The following is a 20,332-nucleotide window of genomic DNA, read 5'->3' as shown; positions in this document are numbered from 1 at the left end:
GCATGATGGCAAACTCTCATACACAGAAAATAAAAATAATTAAACCTTACAAAAGAGCAACATTCACATAAATGAGTAAAAATTTTTCAGAACCATTAATGGTTGCAGTGATATACTAAAGACATGCTTTAAACTAATATTTGACAGCTTTTTTGTTTAATCATACTTGTCAAAACACCCGTCTCTGGTTCTATTCACTTTAATGAAATAGTTTCGAGTCAGTGCAAAGATTATCTATGCATCAGCAGAGCCTTTCTTACCAATTTCTTGTTGTGCTCCCCATGACTCAACACACTAGAGGTTCTTAATTACGTTTCCTAATGCTTGCAAAAGTAGTGAAGCAAGCCAAATGTAAGCAAGAATACAGCATGGAGAAGAGAGACCAGCTTGAAGGTAGAATGTGAAAAACTCAATAAGCGAAAGCTTTAATATGGCTGCGCTCATGAGAACGACTTTCACATTAATGCCTACACTCGAGGTATGAATTGGATTAAACAGAGAAGGTAGCAGTATGAAAGGAAGCATGTAATTGAGGAAAGGTTGTGTTCCATCCAAGAAGCTGTGATTTTCTACATTGGATCCACTTGAAATTTGATTCACTCGCAGTCAGAGAAAGAGCGTATAAGTCAAGTGCAGAGGCCTTTCCATTCTGGGTATTTTATAGGACCTCTTGTACCTCTGCTCCATTTATTTTAACTCCTTCCAGTAAGAGATATGGCCTCTGGGTTGGGGTAAATGATATGATCTCACTTCTTAGAGTCGTTCGCCTTGAATAACCGTAGCTCATAAATTTCTACCTACATCCACAGTTGTGGGGTCAGTGGAGGCTTTGTACTGAGCACTGGGCATGGCTTCACTGAAACAGACCTTGAATGCAAGCTGTGGGTTCCTAGCTGACCTCTTTAATTTAGTTAATTTTAGGTTGTTATATTTCTTTGAACTAAAATGAATAATATTTACTTCATGAATGTGGATGAGAGGATTTAGAAAGAATTGCACAAAACTTTGAACATTATTCCTGATGTAAAATAGAAAAATTAACTCTGCTCATGACCTACAATTCTTGAAATATAACAGAAGGTAGCATTCATAATTATAAGCCCAATTTCTCTTATCTTTTTGCAAATGGAGCTCCAGTTTTTGGACATCAGATTTTATTCATGCAGAAGACTGCTGTCTGATATATCCACATGGCTACCCCTTACATTTTTATAGTATGGACTATGTTTTACCTAATCCAAGACATTTTTCCTATAGGAAGTAATATCCTCTTGTCCTTTATTTTTCCTTTATAATTCTTTTTTTTCTTTTCTAAAACATAATTTTATTAATTTAAATGATGTGTCTGCTTTTATGTATGTGAGTGACTATGTACTACTGATTTGGATGTGCTATTAATGCCAGAAGTGTTGAATGCCTCTGGAGCTGGAATTATAGGTGACTGTATGTGACCCAATGTTGGTGCTTAGACAGATTCTCTGTAAGAGCTGCATACCGTCTAATGGTTCACGATCTCATCAGCCCTGCTCTTTTCTTTGTTTTTTAAAAACACGTATTATTAACCATGTCTAGATGAATAAAATACTCTCCTTTGAGAACAGACACTTTATTGTTTTTCCTGAAAATAAAAGAAGTACTCTTAACACAAACGAACACATAAACTATTCCCAAATCTATTAATGAAATATGAACCCTGTGAAAATGGATTTTGTGACAATTAAATAACACTAGTCAATATTTTATTACAGTTATTTATTGCAAACTTCTAGTGTTGGCCTAATCTATGCCAGTGTTCAGCAAGTACATTTTAGTACTTCAGTTCAATCTTTTCAAAATGCAATTATAATTATAATACTTTAAAAATTAATGATACTTTTAGTATAAATAAGTTATCAATTTAAAGAAAAATATTAATATTTAAAAATTTCAAAATATTCAAACTCTGGTCAAACCTTAGTGTTGTCAGTTAGAACTAGCTTATGTACAAACTTAATATGTCTCAATCTTAATTTTTGTTTAAACTCAATACTGTAATAGTATGTTGACTATGCTGTAGTAAACCCTGCGTTTGTTCACCCTCTGTCCCTTATACTCAATTACTAATACACACTTTATAGGAAATTATCATTAGTCTTTCAGTATTAGTTTTATTTTTGGTGGTGTTGTTTTGGGTAAATGGTCTCCATCTGTCGACTATGCTAGCTAGCCTCAAGCTCACTCTCCTCCTGAGCTAGCCTGCCAAAGGATGTATTTATACTCAGTCATCAAAATGACATGCTTCAAGTTACAGTTTTAATGTAAAACTCTCTTTCCTCATTTATACATCTATAAATTTTGACTTTTGGGATTCTATGAAAATTGAACCTGATTTATTCTTTACTAATGGTTATCTACAATGTAGCCTTTTAGGTCTCTGTTCCTCTCTGAACATGAAGAAAATATTATGTCGTTCTTATACAGTATTTGATCCTCAGAACAGCACATCACGATTGTTATGGAGCATGGTTTTGTAAACTATTTTTCAATGGATATTTTGGTCTGTAGTTCAAACGGCACCTAGAAGGTCTTGTGTGTGTGTGTGTAATTTCTTTCTGTGTGTGTAGAAGTACTTTGTGTGTATGTATGTGTGTAGAAGCTCTGTGTGTGTGCATGTGCATGTGTGTTTGATTCTCAGCTATTTGGTGAGATTATACAAGTTTTATTTCTTAGAGCCTTGTAGGAGGAGTTGAATCACAAGGGTAGATCCTGAGTTGCATCCTGCTTGCATTCTGCTGCCTGATTGCTGTTGCAGTGTTACCAGTTTTTCTGCACCTTCTCTCATGCTAACATTTCTATAAAATCTTAGAACTTAAGAGAGAACAGGTCCATTCTCCTTTAAGTAGGTTCTTGCTGGTCTCTGTCTGTCAACTATGGTAGCCTCAAACTCACTCTCATCCTGAGTTAGGCTGCCAAGGTCAAGGTAATGAGAAAAGGAACTAATTCAGTAGGTACAGTACCACATGGCTATGGCTGTGATTATCACCATTGTGGAAAAAATATCTGCACCTTGTTTATATGGCATTACAATAGTTTTCATTAAATCAAATCTGTACAATATACAGAACAATGGCTTATTTTAGAATGAAAAGATGGAAAAGATAAGTAAAGAGTAGAAAAGAGTTCAAGGATCTAGGAGAAAATATTAAAATAGAATAAGATGATCTTATTCTCTAAGGGAAGGGAAAAAAGAGTAAAGAAAAGAGGTACATATATTTTAATCTTTTAATTTTCCTCAAGTAATTCTATGTCCAAACTTAAGAACTAAAACTTTTCCATAGCTCATTATTGTATGATAAAATTTTCCATACATAGCTGGAGTTTAATTTTAATCCAGTTTTGCTTGGTCTTAGTTTTGAATGCCTAATATTAAGTATACAGATTTTATTCTTCTTCCCTCCTATCTTCATTACTTATTACCTTCTATTTTAATCTACATTACATGTGGCATCTATGTATTTTATGACTTGAACTTTATTTTCATTCCTTTTACTCAGTTTTCTTAAGATTTTTATTCAGCTATGATACTTTTATATCAAGAACAATTTCTCACCTCGTGACTTTTATGATTCCTGCTTATACTTAATTTACTGTTACACAAATTTTATATAAACTCCAATATCTTAAATTACAATTACACATAAATATAAATGCTAGTAGAAGCAAGTAAAGTATTCAAGTTACGCAAAATGCAACCGAGAACCATTAATGAATGCACAGTGAGTGCTACTAGACTATCTTTAAGCATTATTGTGAATTGTTCCAGAATAGTATTTTGTATAATTGTATATCTGAAGATAGAGGTAAAATAATATTTTAGAAATCAAGTTCATTAAATTTCTTATAGGACCATTGAAGCTGAGATTACTAGGAACTAGAAAACTGGAATCTTACCATCTAAATCGTTCTCTGGAGTCTCTGCTGTGTACCAGTTGGAAGGTGGTCCAGTGCCATTGACAGTCATAGCTGACACTTGGAAACTGTATTGACTCCCTTTCTCCAACCCTATGAAAAAAAAATTCCACCAGAAAAAATGTTACTGAACAGTAAGTATTTCCAGCTGGGTTTTCAATGCTCTAGAAAAATTATGACAATAATTGTCGTTATTTAACTATTTTGATTGTTTTGATAAGTATTGTTACTTTAATTACAAGGAGAGAAATAGCATAGCAGGAACTGAAATTATAAATAAATTCTAAATTTCTGTGCATTTTTTTCAGTTTATGAAATGTATCATTGAAAACAACCTCAGGGTAAATGCAGAATATAAAATATGAATGATGAAGAAATAATCAAAAATAGCATGAGTCATTTTCCTCACTGTTCTGAGGAGCTCTGCCTGTAAATCAAAAACAGTCAACTTAAACATTTATGTTCCATCATTCATTCAAGGTCAGTGATTAGGTTTTCAGGAGGCCAAGGAAGAAGAAACCAGAGCAATTGAATTTTAGTAGAAAATAAACATACTTTTACTTTTAAAATTCTTCTCATATATTACATCCCGACTACAGTTTCCTCTCCCTCTCCTCTCTCCAGTTTCTCCCCCTACCTTCACTCTTTCCCAGTCCACTTCACACCATATGCCTCCCCTCAGGAAAAAAATAAAGCAGGACTTCCAGACACATCAACCAAACAGGACATAACAAGCTACAGTAAGAGCATGAAGACACTATCACATCAAGGCTGGACAAGGTCAGTCAATAAGAGGAAAAGGGTCTCAATAATAGCCAAAAGAGTCAGTGAAGAACCCAATCCCACTGTTATGATCTCCACACAAACACCAAGCTACTCAGCTATAACATGTCTGATTGGGATCTAGGTCAGACTCCTACAGGCTCTCTTTTCTTTATATGACCCAATGTGTCCCAGTAAGTTGATTCTGTGGGCTGTGATTTCATAGCTACCCTTCCAGTATATCTTACTACAGTTCCCATAGTAGAGAGAATTTTGGTCCATCTCAATAACTATTTGGGTGCATTATATTATCCACTGTACTGGCATTGAAGATTATTTTAGAAAGAACAGAAATTACAATTAGAGTGGACCCAGAAACTATCATTTAATGAGTTTAAGATTTGGATGTAAAAACCCATTCTTTTCTCCAAGTCTCAAAGGCATTTAAAAAACAAATAATATCTTTTGCCCTGTTTTAACTGTTTTCCCAAAAACTCATGTTAAATTTTAATCATCATTTTTTTTTTACAGTGAGATGGGACATTAAGATGAAATTAAATCATGAAACATTTGCCATCATCCATGAATGAATGTTCCTGTGGCAAGAGGATTAGTTACTCCAGGAATTAGTTCCTCATATGGATGATGAATTTGGTCCAATTTTCTTTTTAGAAATTTGTTTACATTTTCATAGACATTCAAGAGATGACTCTCATCATACTCTGGTATTATGGTCCCAGCTTTCAGAATTACCTACACTTGTTTACTAACCTCCTAGTTAGTGCAATCCAATTGTAATAGTAGAGATGTATAAAATACATTCTTCACACGTAAGAAAATGTCATAGTGAACCTCAATATTTTGTCCAGTTCCTATGTGTCAATACTTCTTAAGAAAACATGGGTCACTATTAAGACAATGAAATCTCAATGTAAATTGTTTAGTTTTAGATCTGAAATAGTTGAAAGTCTCTTATAGAAATTAGAATCCTGTCTAATTTTGTTTTCTATTTTTCTCTCTGATAATACGAAACAGTATCACTATTTCATATGAAACATTAAGTAAAATAGATTACTGTAGGATGATGTTTATATTATGTGATAATTGTATATATTCACCAAAAAGATGAATACTTTGTAGCAAGGTCATTTCTAAATACATACTCATAGGGGATAGTGTCAATCAGATGATATTTAAGAACAGATACATTAAAGCTTACATGTAATTTTCACATATGGAGAAATCTATTTGCTAAATTCAGTCACACAAACATTCGGTAGAGATCTTCTTTCTAGAGAAGATTTTAGTTTTACAAAACGGAGAAGGACTGTACCTGAAATTGCTACTGTTGATTTGCTATTGCTAACATTGATGTTTTAACTCTCTACCATAAACTATACTACAATGCTTGACACGTCGAATATTTTCATACAGTCACCCCCTGACAAATCCAATAACACTGAATGAGCACAATAATAATTAAAGCAAATGAAGTATTAGATTGAAATACAACATTCGACACCATCATGAGTACAAAATGACCTTTGGGAACATGAGACTTTTGTCATCCCTCAAGAAAGCTTATAATCATTTCACTTTGCTACCCATTCATAAGCAAAACTGTTGATTGTTAAGAAGAGGTGTTGCAGAGGTTTCCGAAGAAATTTTAGGATGAATAAGGAAAGAGATCCAGGAAGTCATGTTTACCCAAATTACAGAAAGCAGTGGCTTTGATAGTGGTCTTTTCTGAGACTGAGTTGAAATTTACCAAGAATGTAGTTTCCCATGTTAGGGAGAAATTTTGCTACACTTTTGGTCACAATGAATAAGCAAGCAATGGCATCAATTTTGTGTGCAATAATTGCTCTCAAAGGCCATCTGTCATCACTAGCATTCTGTGCCAACTGGGTGGGCTATGATCTCCACTGATTGGAACACTAATCAAATGTTTCCAGACGGAGACCTTGTGGATTGTATTCCAGTACATATGTAGTCTTAAGTTATAAATATTATTTAAGCAATCACATCAGGAGAAGTTTTAAGTTCAGACCTTGGAGTTCTCTGAAACAGAATTTCTACACTTGGATGTCAAGTTCTGCTTCAGAGATACAGTTGCATTATAATCATCTCAGACCATTCTTTGTAAACTGTATCTCTCTACGTCTGTTAAAAACAAAAACAGAAAAGAAGATTTTGGACATCATGCATCATGTCAGTTCTACCATGTTTGGAAGCACTGTGAAGCTCAGCTCAGCCTTCTGTATGTCTGTGAGTCTGTGTTTGAGTCCAAAGTCATTAAGGAATAAAATCATTCTAAAGAAAGTATTACATATCTATCGTGAGTCAAAAAATTTTATCATTAAAACAGAGAATCCCTGACTAGTGTTACTCTTCAAACTTGGAGTCTTTAACCACTATAATTTCTCTCTTTGATGTCTAATTTTATACACCATATGGGGAAAGATGGTATATCTTACCAGCATGATTGCTTTCATGTTATCCTTGTTAGAAAATTGCTATACTGTTCCCACTTTCTAGCCCATAAAATACTGGTGCATGTTTATCATTACCGTTATTCTATATAGGCCATGAAATATGAGGACTCTCTTAAATCCAGTGTCAAACAATCTTTCTAGAATATCACTAAAAACTAAAAACATCACTTTCAAATTCAGTTTCTATGGGTTCCCACTGGACTGATGCATGCAATTTGACATCCTTGTTAGAACTATGAATTACTTTGTTATTACAGATGTCCCATTATCATAGTAAAAAAATAGAACACAACCAAAACACCTGTCTAACAAATTCAGCTTTGTAAATAAAAAAATGCATCTCTACCTTTCAATTATACCATATGAAAAGAAAGCATTAAAGCATTTCCAATTTTCTCACATCCAAATCAATACATCTATGTATTTCCCAGGCATTGAAAATATGGGGTCAACTCCTGCACATTTTAGAACATTGTGGATTTATATTGAAAATCAATGACTCTACTTACTAACTATAAGAATATCAGTTCCTAGATATGTTACATGGGATAGCATAAATCACATTAAATCTTTAAGTGTGCAGTACTTGCTGGCTTATTAATGCTTTTGAAAACATGTCAAACTGTCTAGAAAAGTAACAGGTGTTCCTGAGTATGAGCCATGGGACATGGAAGAGAAAGGCAAAAGCTCTTTCAAATATGCTTTACTGACTGTTTTTATTGCTTCAGTTCAAACCACAAGAAGAAGCATGCATGACATTTTTTGAGGTTAATAGCAGATGCAGTTACTTATCTTTTTGATTGTATTGTGTTTAAATTCCCAAATGTATTTTACTTATTTTGGCCACAAAGATGTAATGGTGGGAATAAAAGCTACATTTTTGAATTGAGATTCTTTCAATCCCTTAAATAGGCAAACAGTTATAAACCATTCTGAATAATAAGCTATTTAATTCCTATCTTGTCTTTCCATTGGGTAGTGGGGTAATAAGCTGGAGTAGTGAGGGGTTACTCTATGCTGATTAGATGTACTTATTATCCTACCCAGTTCAGAGAAATAAAGATTTAGAGATGAATTATTTATCTTTGAGTACATTTTATTGAAGAATGCAATTTAAAATGATTGTGCTTGAGGGAAAAATAACACAGATTTGTACTGGCCTGAATAGTGTCTTCCCAAATTTGTATATAGTAGGAATATCAGCATTCAACCACACTTGCAGACATATCCTTTGGACAGAATGAAATCATACTGGATTTAAGTGAGCACAATACAAATGAATAATGTTTAACTCTTTAACATGTGACAGGTTATTTCTCTATTCCACACAACTTTTAATAAATAAGATATGACAGGTCTTTAAAAAGTCTATTAGCTAAAGTTATTTATAATTTTAAAGCCTGTTTTCTATGATAGTCATACTCTAATGTACATTACTTTTGTTTAAAAGTATTGTAAAAATAAAATTATACCTTAGAATGCATCCTAAAATTAGGAAAACTGGGTCTGTATTGTATCTCTGTGGAAAGAAATTTAACTCACAATACATAATATGCTTTTGTACATGTGCATATAATACATATACACAGTGTTTTCAATGACATTCTAGGATTATATTCAAAGTATGGAAATTCATATTATTCATGTGCTTCCTGAATATACTGCCACTTACTTTTATCATTGTTACTACAATCAAAGAAAATAATCACTAATATAATGTCTGTTTCTCTATTTGCAAATGAGATTGAACGTTTTATCATGTTTATTGGCAATTTAGAGTGTTTTCAATGGAATTTCCAGTCCTTAGTGTCTATGTTCTATGCCCATTTGTTATTTTATAAACAGAGTTTATTTCATATTTTTAATGTTTTACGTGACAAGTAATTCATTGACAAGAAAATGTCAAGGTACCAACCCGCTGTATTCTATAAAAAGGAGAAATGAAATGTCCTCATGCCTCTGTATGTCTAATATTAAATCTTAGACGTATTAAAACACTTTCTGTGAGATTTTTCAAAATTTTTATTTTTCTCAAAGTAACCACATGTCTTATTGTGAACCACAAGTTCTATCAAGCATATAAGTCTTACTTTAACATCAGTTACTTTTATCTTTCATATTACTTCTTCATGGTTAAGGAAACTATATCATAGACTTGAATTTTTGAAGTCTTTGTAAATCGTGTATTGGATGTTATATTTGGCTTTTAACTTCAACAATGCCCACCTAGGATTTTTGTCTAGTTTTAAAATAGGCAGTATTATATTCTAGAATCTACATTGGAAATATTCTCACAATTACAATAATATCGTACAGGCAATATTTCCATGGGAACAAACTAGGTTATTTTGAAATCAAAGACTATAGGCTAAGGAAAAGACAAAATGTGGTGTGTGTGTGTGTGTGTGTGTGTGTGTGTGTGTGTGTTATGATTATAAATAATATTTGCTGCATAACTTGTCTAGAGGAAAAATATGTTGTTAATCTTTCCACTGGCAGTGATAGTTTATTCACTAGACATAGGTAGATTTAAATAGAATATCAATAATTCTACTTGCTACAAAGATATGTTTTAGTTTGCCCCTAATCACACAATCACATAATAAGCTGCTGCAATGGCTTATCATTGTCAGCTCTACTTGACTTAAAATCACACAGGAGTTCTTCCTCTTAGAATATCTTTGAAGCACTTCCAAAAAAGATTACCTGAGGTGCAAAGAGCCACCCTGCATACTGGTGGTGCCATCCTATCTGCTGGAGGATCAGACTGAAGGAGCTGAACACTAGCATCCATCTGTTTCAGCTCTCTGAATGTGAATACACTGCAGCCATTACCTCATGTTTCTGCTACCATAATTTCCCATTCATGATGGCCTCTACCTTGAAAATGTGAACTGGAATAAGCTCTTCTTTCCTTACGTTACTTTTGTCAAGTGTTATGACACAGCATCAAGAAAAGTAACTGATACAGAAAATGGTCCCTATTTGTTAGCAGACAATGTGATGAAACGGATCCCATTGCATGTAGGCATCTGAAATTGGTTTGTGGGACAGACATAGAAATACTTAAGTGACGAAGAGTAGAGAGCCTTTGAATATTTTAAGCCAAGCAATTCTGGAAAGAGTGTGCAAATATCATATACTCCTATAGGACTGCTCTGCCAGTAGAGAAGCCTAATCTGTGCTTGTGCTGTTTCTGGAGGAAACAAAAACTGTACTGGGAGCTGGGCTAGATGCTTTTCATGTTATGTTATGCCCCAAATCTGGCTAATTTTTGCCCATTTCCTGAAAAAAATTAGTGAGGCCAAATTTAAAGGTAAATGGAATAAGTAGTTTATTATGTCAAGGGAGTACAAAATTTATGATGTGTATTGGTGAGAGAGAGAGAGAGAGAGAGGGAGAGAGAGAGAGAGAGAGAGAGAGACAGAGGCAGAGATAGAGAGAGACAGAGAGAGACAGAGACACACAGAGATAGAGAGAGACACACAGAAAGAGACAGTGGTAGAGAGGGACAGAGACAAACAGACGGACACAGAGACAGTGAGACACAATCAGAGACAGTGAGAATATAAACGTGTATTTCATGAGTAAAATTTTATGAACATATTTACCAAGTTGCTGTCAAGCCTGGTTGGAAATGAAGGCTTGTAATTGTTAAAGAGACTGATGCCACTAAAAAGAAACAGGCTATTATGCACTTGGAAAACAGTAAAGGTGTCCTGAAGTCAACTCATCAGGGGTTTCAAGTTGTAAAATTGCAAGTTCAATAGAAAAGAGAGAATGAATTGGGTATTGTGCTAGAGGGTTTCCTTGATCAAAACACCCACTGCAGGGAGCTCAGTTGCCAAAATACACAGCTACAGCTATAGCTGTGGCAGATGGCATTCAGAATGGATCTGTAGCTTGTAGCAGCCAGTGCTCTCTATGTACTGCTGGTTTTCCAGACATGCATAATGAAAGAGAGAGTAAGTATATCATGGAGGTTAGAACCAAGGTCCTAGAAAATTACTGAGACAAACTGTGGCAGGCAGAGTTAGGTTTTGTGGGGTAAATCTTGGGCTGTGAGTAGAATTCCATTGTAGTAAGCTGTAGAGGGGAAAATCAAAGCAATAGAGAGATGGAATGTTGTTTATGCCAGAGACATTAATGATGTGGAAAGTTGAAGCAAAAAAAAATAGAGCAGGTAAGAAAGGAGCAGCTATGTTTGCAGCTTGTAGAGGAGTTAGATGTGTGAGGCATCCCAAGCGTGATGGTTACTAAGGATGTCTGTAGGAGTTCTAGATGATGGCTTTGGAGCTTAAGAATTTGGTGGTTGCCTTTCTCTGCTTGATCTTGCTTAAAGTTGATCTTTTATTATTATATGCCACAAAGTCCTTCTCTTTGTTTTTTTTAAAAGATAAAACCAAATATTTATTTACACCAAAGAATTCCAATACTGGATCTTTCACATATGAAGGACAAAGTAATATATATATATATATATACATATATATATATATGTATATATATATATAGCAAACTTCCATGATATACTTACTCTCTCTTTCGTTTTGATACACACACACACATACACACAAACACAAAGCAAGGGATGGCAGGGCCATAATAATAGAACTGATAGTTTCCCACAGTTACAGGTCTACCATTTCTAGTTCACTGGAGATAGTGGCTCTATTCCTGCCTCTGAAATACACTTACAGTTCTGACAGCGGGGCTCCTCACTAGATGTCATGTGAAGAAAGGGCAAGGCAGGAAGGGAAAAAGTACAAAGCTTAAAATGAACCCAGTGTGGCCACATCACCCGTTACTTCATAAGAGTGCTAGCATGAAACTTACATTGACAATATTTTGAATTCTTTCTTATAATAGAAACACTTACTATTCTTTTATTTTTAATTTTTAATTTTTATTTTTTTACTCCAGATTTTATTCCCCTCCTAGTCAACCCTCCAACTGTTCCACATCCCATATCTCCTCCCTGCTCACTTTCTCCTTTATAATTATGCAGAAGTACATTTTTTATTCATTAAAGCATGAATGCAATTTATTGTTTACTCTTGTTTCCTTATAACATAATAGATAATTTCATTTTTTCCATACTATGTGTTTAAAAATTCCAATGGCCAAAGAGAAACGTGTTACTACTAAAACACACACACACACACACACACACGCAGAGAGAGAGAGAGAGAGAGAGAGAGAGAGAGAGAGAGAGAGAGAGAGATTCCTATGTATTGTATCTTTCAATTAAAAAACCTATGGCAAATAGAAAAGGGTAGAATAGAAAGTTTAACATCCAGGAGGAGACTAAATTCTGTGATCGAGCCAGGTAAGAGATTTGCCTAGGAAAATGTGAAAAGACAAACACATAATATATTAGCTCGGGTAATTAGTCCCATAGATGAATGTAGATTTAAAAAAATGGGATAAATTGAAGCCGTGCTCTAATAAGATAAAGCCTAGCTATACAGCCAAGGTATTTATAATTATATTTTGAGTCTAAGTCTTATTTCTGAGAACATGGTGTTGGGAGGAAGAACGCGTGACCGTGTATAACTTCTACAGAGAGAAACAGAGATATTGAGACACAGACAAACAAACAGACAAAATGAGGGGAGGAGACTTCATTGTATCATTGAAAGGTTTTGTTTGTTTGTTTTTGTTTTGTTTTTGTTTTTACAATAAACAGGACACAGGTCAAATATTGCTTAACTCACTATTAACTGGACACGGTATTCTAATGGATAAAATATTCAATATCCGAAAACCAGTAAAGGAGGTATATAGTAATGAAGTTTTAACTTCATGATAATAATTTGCTAATTATTATTTACACAGATAAGCTCATGGTTAAGATTGCTTTGTGTCTTAAAAGGGACTTTAAACAATGTTAGTTTCATGAACATATTGAGGATTTTACAAAGGAACTACATTTGTTTTCTATTAAAGAAGTTTATAAGTTGCTGAAGATCAAGTGGAAAAATTATAGTTTCAAAATTATGTTTTTAAATGTCACTGTGACAAGGAATGGATATTATGTGTGTTTATCAGGGTATTTGTGTACAGCTGCGCTCATTCATGTGTGCATGGTGTATTTGTATATGTTTAGACCAGAGGTTTGCATCAGGTATCTTCCTCTATTGATCTTTAAATTTCTTTTTCTTTTTGTTTTAAGAAAGATTCTTTCATATAAATTTGAACTCATTAATTAACTATGCTGGGTAGCTACTGAGTTCTAGAGGTTTGCTTGACTCTGTTTACCCTTCCATGCTGTATGTGGGGTTACAGTTGTTGTGCTTCCACACCTGGCCTGATAATTTTTTTTTACATGAGGGCTGCTTGTCCAATCTTGGATTATTGTACTTGTATAACAAGCACTTAACTTACTGAGCCAGGGGTTGACATTAGATAATTAATCTTCTTTGAGTGTTAACTTGACTGTCATTGGAATCATTCAGAAGACAATCCTCTGGGAATGTCTTTGAATGAATTGCCATGTAGGAAAGCAGTCCCATCATGAATGTGCGTGATTCTTTTACAAGGTCTACATCCCCAGATAAGAAAATCATAGAGCTCTTTCTGTCTTTCTGATTGCAGTCCCATGTAAACCTCATGTTCCTGTACCATGACTTCATGATAGGATACACTACACTCTTCAAAAATGAACCAAAAGAAATCTTAAGTCACTTTTTGTCGAGCACTTTGACACAACATTGAGAAATTTAATGAATACAAGTGACATCTCTAATTTGCTCAACATCTACTGTGAATCACTCTGGTGAACCATTACAATTTGGTTTGTTCTCAAGGCCATAGACCTACCTCAAACTAGTTCTAGATCTATAAAACTCTGAGCCTTGCTACCACTTTGCTATCATATAAAGTGATGATGAGCAAGGAGATAGCTCCAATTAGCACACACTAAAAGCTCTGGTTTGCAAAGACTTGCCTTGAGCAATGCAATATAGTCAGCTGCTTGCCCAGTGACAAACAAGGGAGGTTTTTTACTGGCTTGCACATAGTATGAACATTTTGTATGACCTCCCAGAGTCAGTCCATGAAGTGTTCCAAGCTTTGCATTTATTCCAAAGTCATGGCCACTTCCCAACTCAATATTGCATTACTATTCTTTTAAAAGAAAATATCTGCTCATTCCTTTCTTACTTCCCAAGTTTACTTGTTCTTGCCCTCCTGAGCATAACTCTTCACTGAGATAAATTTAGAAGACGTTCTGTTAGTCTGTTCACTAGAAAAATAGATGATCATACACCAACGTTACAAAACTATAAGAAAATACTTTATTTTCTCATGACATCAAATCAGAGAATTGTCTTTATGAAAATTGGATCCAGTTTTGTGATTATTAATAAATATTGATTAGTGAATGTTAACCTCCTATGAATTCCACCAGTATTTCTACAAAAGTAGATTTATGGACTTATAGAAAACACAGAATTCTCCCTCTTCATTCCTTTTTGTTTGTTTGTTTTTGTTTTGTTTTGTTTTGTTTTGTTTTGTTTTGTTTTTTGAGACAAGGTTTCTCTGTGTAGTCCTGGCTGTCCTGGAACTCACTCTGTAGACCAGGCTAGCCTCGAACTCTCGAAGTCAGAAATCTGCCTGCCTCTGCCTCCCAAGTGCTGGGATTAAAGGCGTGCGCCACCCCCCCCCCCAGCTTCATTCCTTCTTTTTATAAATTTCCACTTTATCTTGACATTTGTGATGAGGAGGGGGCCCACAAAGAAAAACATATATCACCATTTCATTAGAATAGTCGTGTCTCAAGAGCTTAACAGAGGACAAACTTGGCCAACAAGCACAGGAAGCTATGTTTAGCCTCAGTGTGATTTGGATGAGAAAGGCCCCCATAAGCTCAAGTTTGAATACTTGATTCCTAGTTAGTGGCACCATTTGGGGAGATTTAGGGGCCTTATGGGAGGAAGTATTTCACTGCAGGCTTGGAGGTTTCAAAAATCCACACAGTTTCCAATGTGTCTCTCCCTTCCTTATGCCTCTGTATCAGGATAAAGCCCTCAGCTATAGCTACAACATGCTTGTCTGCCTGTTGCACGATGATCATGGACTCTATGTAACCCTTTGAAATTGTAAGCAAACTTCCAATAAAGTCTTTCTTCTATATGAAAAAAAAAGTTGTTAACTAAAAAGTTAAAAGTTATTAGGCATTAAGAGTTTCTGAGTCAGCAATTCTGAGAAGTAACATAGGTAAAAGTTCTATGATACACTTATTGAGATGATGGTACAGAGAGAAATGGGTAGTGAAAGCATTACAGGGCACATAAAGTTAAAAATATAAAGGTTATTCTTGTTCAGGCCAATAAATGTCAGCTGCCAGGAAAAAAAAAGTCGATGTTCCTTTGAAGTGAGAGTATATTTTATTCCTAAAGCATTTAATTCATCAAAAGCTTGCCAGACTGCGCTGTGTGAACACTGACCTGTGAAGAGGTACCAGAGGTTATTTGGTTCCAGTGTTTCCATCTCACCCCTGCGGGTAGTCTTTCTGTGTCGAATTTTATAGCCAGTAATAAATCCATTTTGTGTTCCCGATGGAGGAGGGAGCCAGCTTACTTTGATACTCTGTAAAATAAAAATAAAATAAATGTAAATGAAGACATTGAAGAGAGAAAGATAACTGAGCAGGGTCAAAGCTGTAACCCAAGCACAGGTGTGAATAAATCAGAGAAGCGAGAATGATCAGGCGTGGCTCCAAGTGAAGTCCTTTCCTACAGTCTAACAGCAACATACTCATTTTATTTTAGTACAGATGTATACAAGTTATTTGACTGACTATGTGCAATATCATGTCTCTGAAGCAACCATCATTAAAATGATAAGAAAGGATTCTAAACAGTAAAATCCACTGAAAGGCAGGAACAGGAGATATCAGATGAGTGATACCAACAGGTTGGTGTATTCTTAAGGGAAAGGAGAAAGCTAAGCCTAAGAACTTTAAAATAAAACATAAATTAATGAAAAACTAAGCTAATTTCCATTTTAAGATCACCCGATTCTTGGACCTTTTTGCTTCCTATCCAACTTAATCATGGTACTGAGGCATGCTGCTGGAGAGAGATGACTTGGAAAGCTTCAATCGGATTTAAACTGTAGCTTCTTACATTCAGCAATCTAGTCCACTAACCCTCACTGCCTGGAGTAGCGGGGAGCTCAATGCTAGGAGTTGTTGAACACAAAGGCCACAGATTCAGATAAGAGGCACACCAGTGAGCAGGGATGTAGGAAGGGGTTATCAGGTCAGAGATGTGAGCCATCCATATTTTTTTTCTCTCATCCAGTACACAAGGGAACTTAAGTTAGCTAGGGGCAATATCAAATAACCCTTCGTGACAGAAAATTAAGAACTTTGAACTAGACAAAAAGAACCCAGCCTGAGTCCCCAACAGTGAATCCATAACTTAACCAAAGTCCCACCAGGACCCAGTGTTTGCCCTTTGCAAGTCTGAGTTTTAGAACTTCACTTTTATATATAATGGTAATTTTATATGATCAGATACCATCAGAGCCTGTGACACACACTGAGACAAAATGAAGGCAGAAGTGCACAATAAGATGTCCTGAGAGAAATAATAATAACACATACAAAAGAGCCCTGAAAAATACAATAATTGTACACCAGAAATCTAGGGTAAATTGCTCAACCCTTGTTATAATGAAAACACATGAAGATTTAGATAGTAAATAAGCCTAAAAAATATGCAAGTAAAAATGAAACATCTATAGATACATTGGAAGATAAATGGAAATATGTATTTAAAAATTAAGAAGGGAAAAAAGACTGTAGTAAATTGTACAGAAAGGGTAAGACACTAAAATCTAGTCCATAACTTCTAACATACAAATGGTAAATTGAGAGAATGGAAAGGCAGCAAATATGAGATAGAAAATTAGAGAGAGAAAACACAGAATACAAAAGAAGATGTACATCTTCTACAAGGATGGTAAAAAGTTACTTAACCTGCCAATAAAAGCCGAACCTATACGTGGTAGAAGAATTTGGGACTAGCTTAAAGGAGATCACAAAGTATTTAACAGAACAAATGTAAAAGAATCACATTAATATAGTAGCTATATCTTTGTGAGAGGTATCTGGGTACAAAATTTTTAAAAATCAACAGTATAGAACATAAAGAATCAAACAGTGAAGATATTCCTTAAAATTCTGATCATTGAAATTAAAGACCCGCAGAATTAAGAAAGACAAGAAATGGCAAGTTATAAGTAATTCTGATGGTTTTAAGCACAGATTATGAGTGTGTATGGCTTTGAGTTAACCATGAATTAAAACAAAAAGTAAACAGGCAGTTAAACCTCTCAAAATATTAAAGTTGTCATCTTTGAGCAAGATAAGATGGGAGGGGTTGCCAGTGTAACGGGTTCAGGGACCAATCCTTTATGGCTTACCTTACTGAGTAATTTTTCTACTTCTACTCCTCTCTCTTTGCCTTCTGAATAATATAGGAAGCAGCATTCTCTGGTTTTGTTCTGTATCTAATGGTCTGAACAAATCCTATAGCAGATGGACCATAGGAAGTAGGACACTAGAGTTAGTGTCCAGGCAGACTGCCCAGTCAATGTCTTTCATCCTACAGGGTTCTCAAAAAGACCATTTACTGAAACCACCTAAGGGCCCTAGTAGATTCAACCTTGTGAAGGGAGCCTGTAAGTTTTAACTACCTGCCTGACTCAATTCAGAGTATCACGGTTCTTATAAATATCATTTGCTTACACTTTTATAAGTTTGTGTGTCTTCAAAAAGGAAAATACTAATTTGATATAGTTTGATATGCTAAGTTACCACATTCAAAAAGAGTATATACTGAATAATTGGATTTTGACTAAATCCAAATATAGGAAAAACTTAGGTTATAAAAATAAAATACAGGACAATTGCAGAGGCACTGACACTTTGGGCTTGATTACACACGAGTAAAATTTAACTTTCGCTGTTGATGTAAATTTCCTCAACTCCAATTTCATGCTTGTTACAAGAATGAAAGCCAAAATCAGATCTTTTCATGGCTTATTGAGCTTCGCTATTCTCTTGTTGGTGTTATTTAACTTTTCAAAGATGATGAACATGGAGTATTTTGACAAAATTTATATTTATTTACAAAATTAATCATTAAAAATTGTTCTTTGGGAGTAGCAGAATAAATGATCAGCTTTCAGAAAAAAGCCAGAACATACATCAAGGGATAGACTCCTGAGTCTGGATGACAAGATTTTTTTTACCTTCTTTGGTCTTGGGAAAGGATGGCTAATGCAGGACCTTGCTCTCTAAGGAAGGAGTTATCCATGATCATTATGTCACTTACTAAATAGCTGCTGCTTTAAAATAATTGAATATTTCATACAAGCAGATAAAGTCATGGAAGATAAAGTTCTTTACTAAGTATCCTAACATTAATAAAATGTGGCAAACAGTAGATTTTCAATATTTACCACATTTATTTTCTATTAAAACCTCATGAAATCCCAATTCTCAATACTGAAACATTGCTGCTACAGAAAATAGTAATTTGGATTTCTTCCAGGGTCTTATTACAAAATGCATGTCAATTTGTCTATAACATGGGCTTCTTGTGGTTTTCTTTTAAAATACTTTATTTAATATTACTGGCTAAAATTGATTTTTAATATCCAACCCAGCTTACTTAATTCCTGTTCTCCATAAGACACATCACTATCTTCTTGTATTTAGTAACATCAAAAAAACAGATGCCAGCACTACATTTAAGGGACACTAAAACCTATAAAGTTACTAATAAAAACAGATAATGAAAATAAAATGCCAATTAAAAAATGCACTCATTTCCAATGTGAGGTTTGAAAGAAGAAAGCAGGATAAAGGCCAACAAAATTTCCACTGTCCTGCCTAAGACCACAGAAGAATCATGAATATTAAAATTGTGGTACTTTAGTGATTATTCATTTCATAGACACAGGCTTTACAATGGCAAGGATCGATCACAGTCTCACAAATCCATAATTTACAGTTGGAGTATGTAAAACAATCACACAAATTTTGAATATAATATTCTACATTATATAAACTATTCCTTATATCACTTGATTAACTTATGTAACGTGTTAGATTAACTTTAGGAGAACATGGAATTACTGGAATTATTGCCTTCCACAAATACTCTAATATGACAGTAGATCCCTTTACTTTTAGTGTTTATTACCTCCATATTTAATCCACCATAGACAGGATAATGGTACATGCTCTACATGAAAGATGAATTTATAGTCTTGATAATTTTGTGAGTTGCAATGCATTATTTTGTCTTTTGGTCTGTTGTATAGACTACAATGTAATGTGGTGAAGTAACTTAAAATCATGTGTCCCACAATTGATAAGAGAGTATTGAAGATGAAAATACCGTGATTCTAAAGCTGGAGTTTCATTGCAGTTTAATAGTGCCTCTCAAAGAAAGCTTACATCATTATGAATCTTATTCATTTAGTCATTACTCATTCACAACATATACACTGGACTAAGCAAAACTCAAGTCATAGCTCACCAGGTTAAACAGAAGAAAGACACATAAACTATGAAAGGCAGAGTGCCAAGAGCTAAAGAAGATTGTCTTAAAGGCACAAGATGCAAAGATTAATTATGTCTTATATGACCAAGTACACTTTACTAAAAAGTTCACCATTCAAATTTGACCAGAACTTTATGGAGAGGGTGGAAAGACATTTAAAGATAGGAAATAATAATAAGGTCAACCATAGGAAAGTAATAATGAAATCAAAATGTTATAACATCCTAAAGCAACATCAGGTCATGGAATATCTGATAGCTAGAGAACATGGGATTTATTGGATGGCAAAATATGAAAAATATGCTCTTCTAAGACACTAAGAAAGTCTCAGATAATGGTAGATACATGAAATTGGATCAGCATGCACACTGAGAAGGTGTCAATGCCTACTTTCCCGGCCATATTCTTGTCTCCAAATCCCTAACCCCTACACAGCTACACATTCTTGTAAATATGAATATGTTCTTTGCTTAAAGTGTTTTAGAAACTAACAAGAAAAACTAGAATTTTAAAAACCCCACAAATTCATATTTATGGTCACCT

At 34.5% G+C, this 20,332-nt stretch overlaps 1 protein-coding gene across 1 annotated transcript in view; it reads right to left on the bottom strand.

Annotated features, from left to right (window-relative positions):
* Positions 1-19,465, bottom strand: part of Dcc (DCC netrin 1 receptor) — a 189,181-nt gene extending 169,716 nt beyond the window's left edge. Inside the window, exons 1-3 of the mRNA XM_028774187.1 lie at positions 19,427-19,465; positions 15,656-15,797; positions 3,931-4,041 (exon numbers count right to left, since the gene is read on the bottom strand). Of these exons, the coding sequence (XP_028630020.1) occupies positions 3,931-4,041; positions 15,656-15,797; positions 19,427-19,465 (292 nt within the window). The remainder of the gene's footprint in view (positions 1-3,930; positions 4,042-15,655; positions 15,798-19,426) is intronic.
* Positions 19,466-20,332: the final 867 nt, after the last annotated feature.

Source organism: Grammomys surdaster, unplaced genomic scaffold (genome assembly GCF_004785775.1).
Source record: "Grammomys surdaster isolate TR1022 unplaced genomic scaffold, NIH_TR_1.0 239, whole genome shotgun sequence".
In the NCBI taxonomy this organism is placed as follows: domain Eukaryota; kingdom Metazoa; phylum Chordata; class Mammalia; order Rodentia; family Muridae; genus Grammomys; species Grammomys surdaster.
The sequence above is the reverse complement of the archived record's forward strand: the minus strand, read 5'-3'. Positions and strand labels throughout refer to the sequence as shown.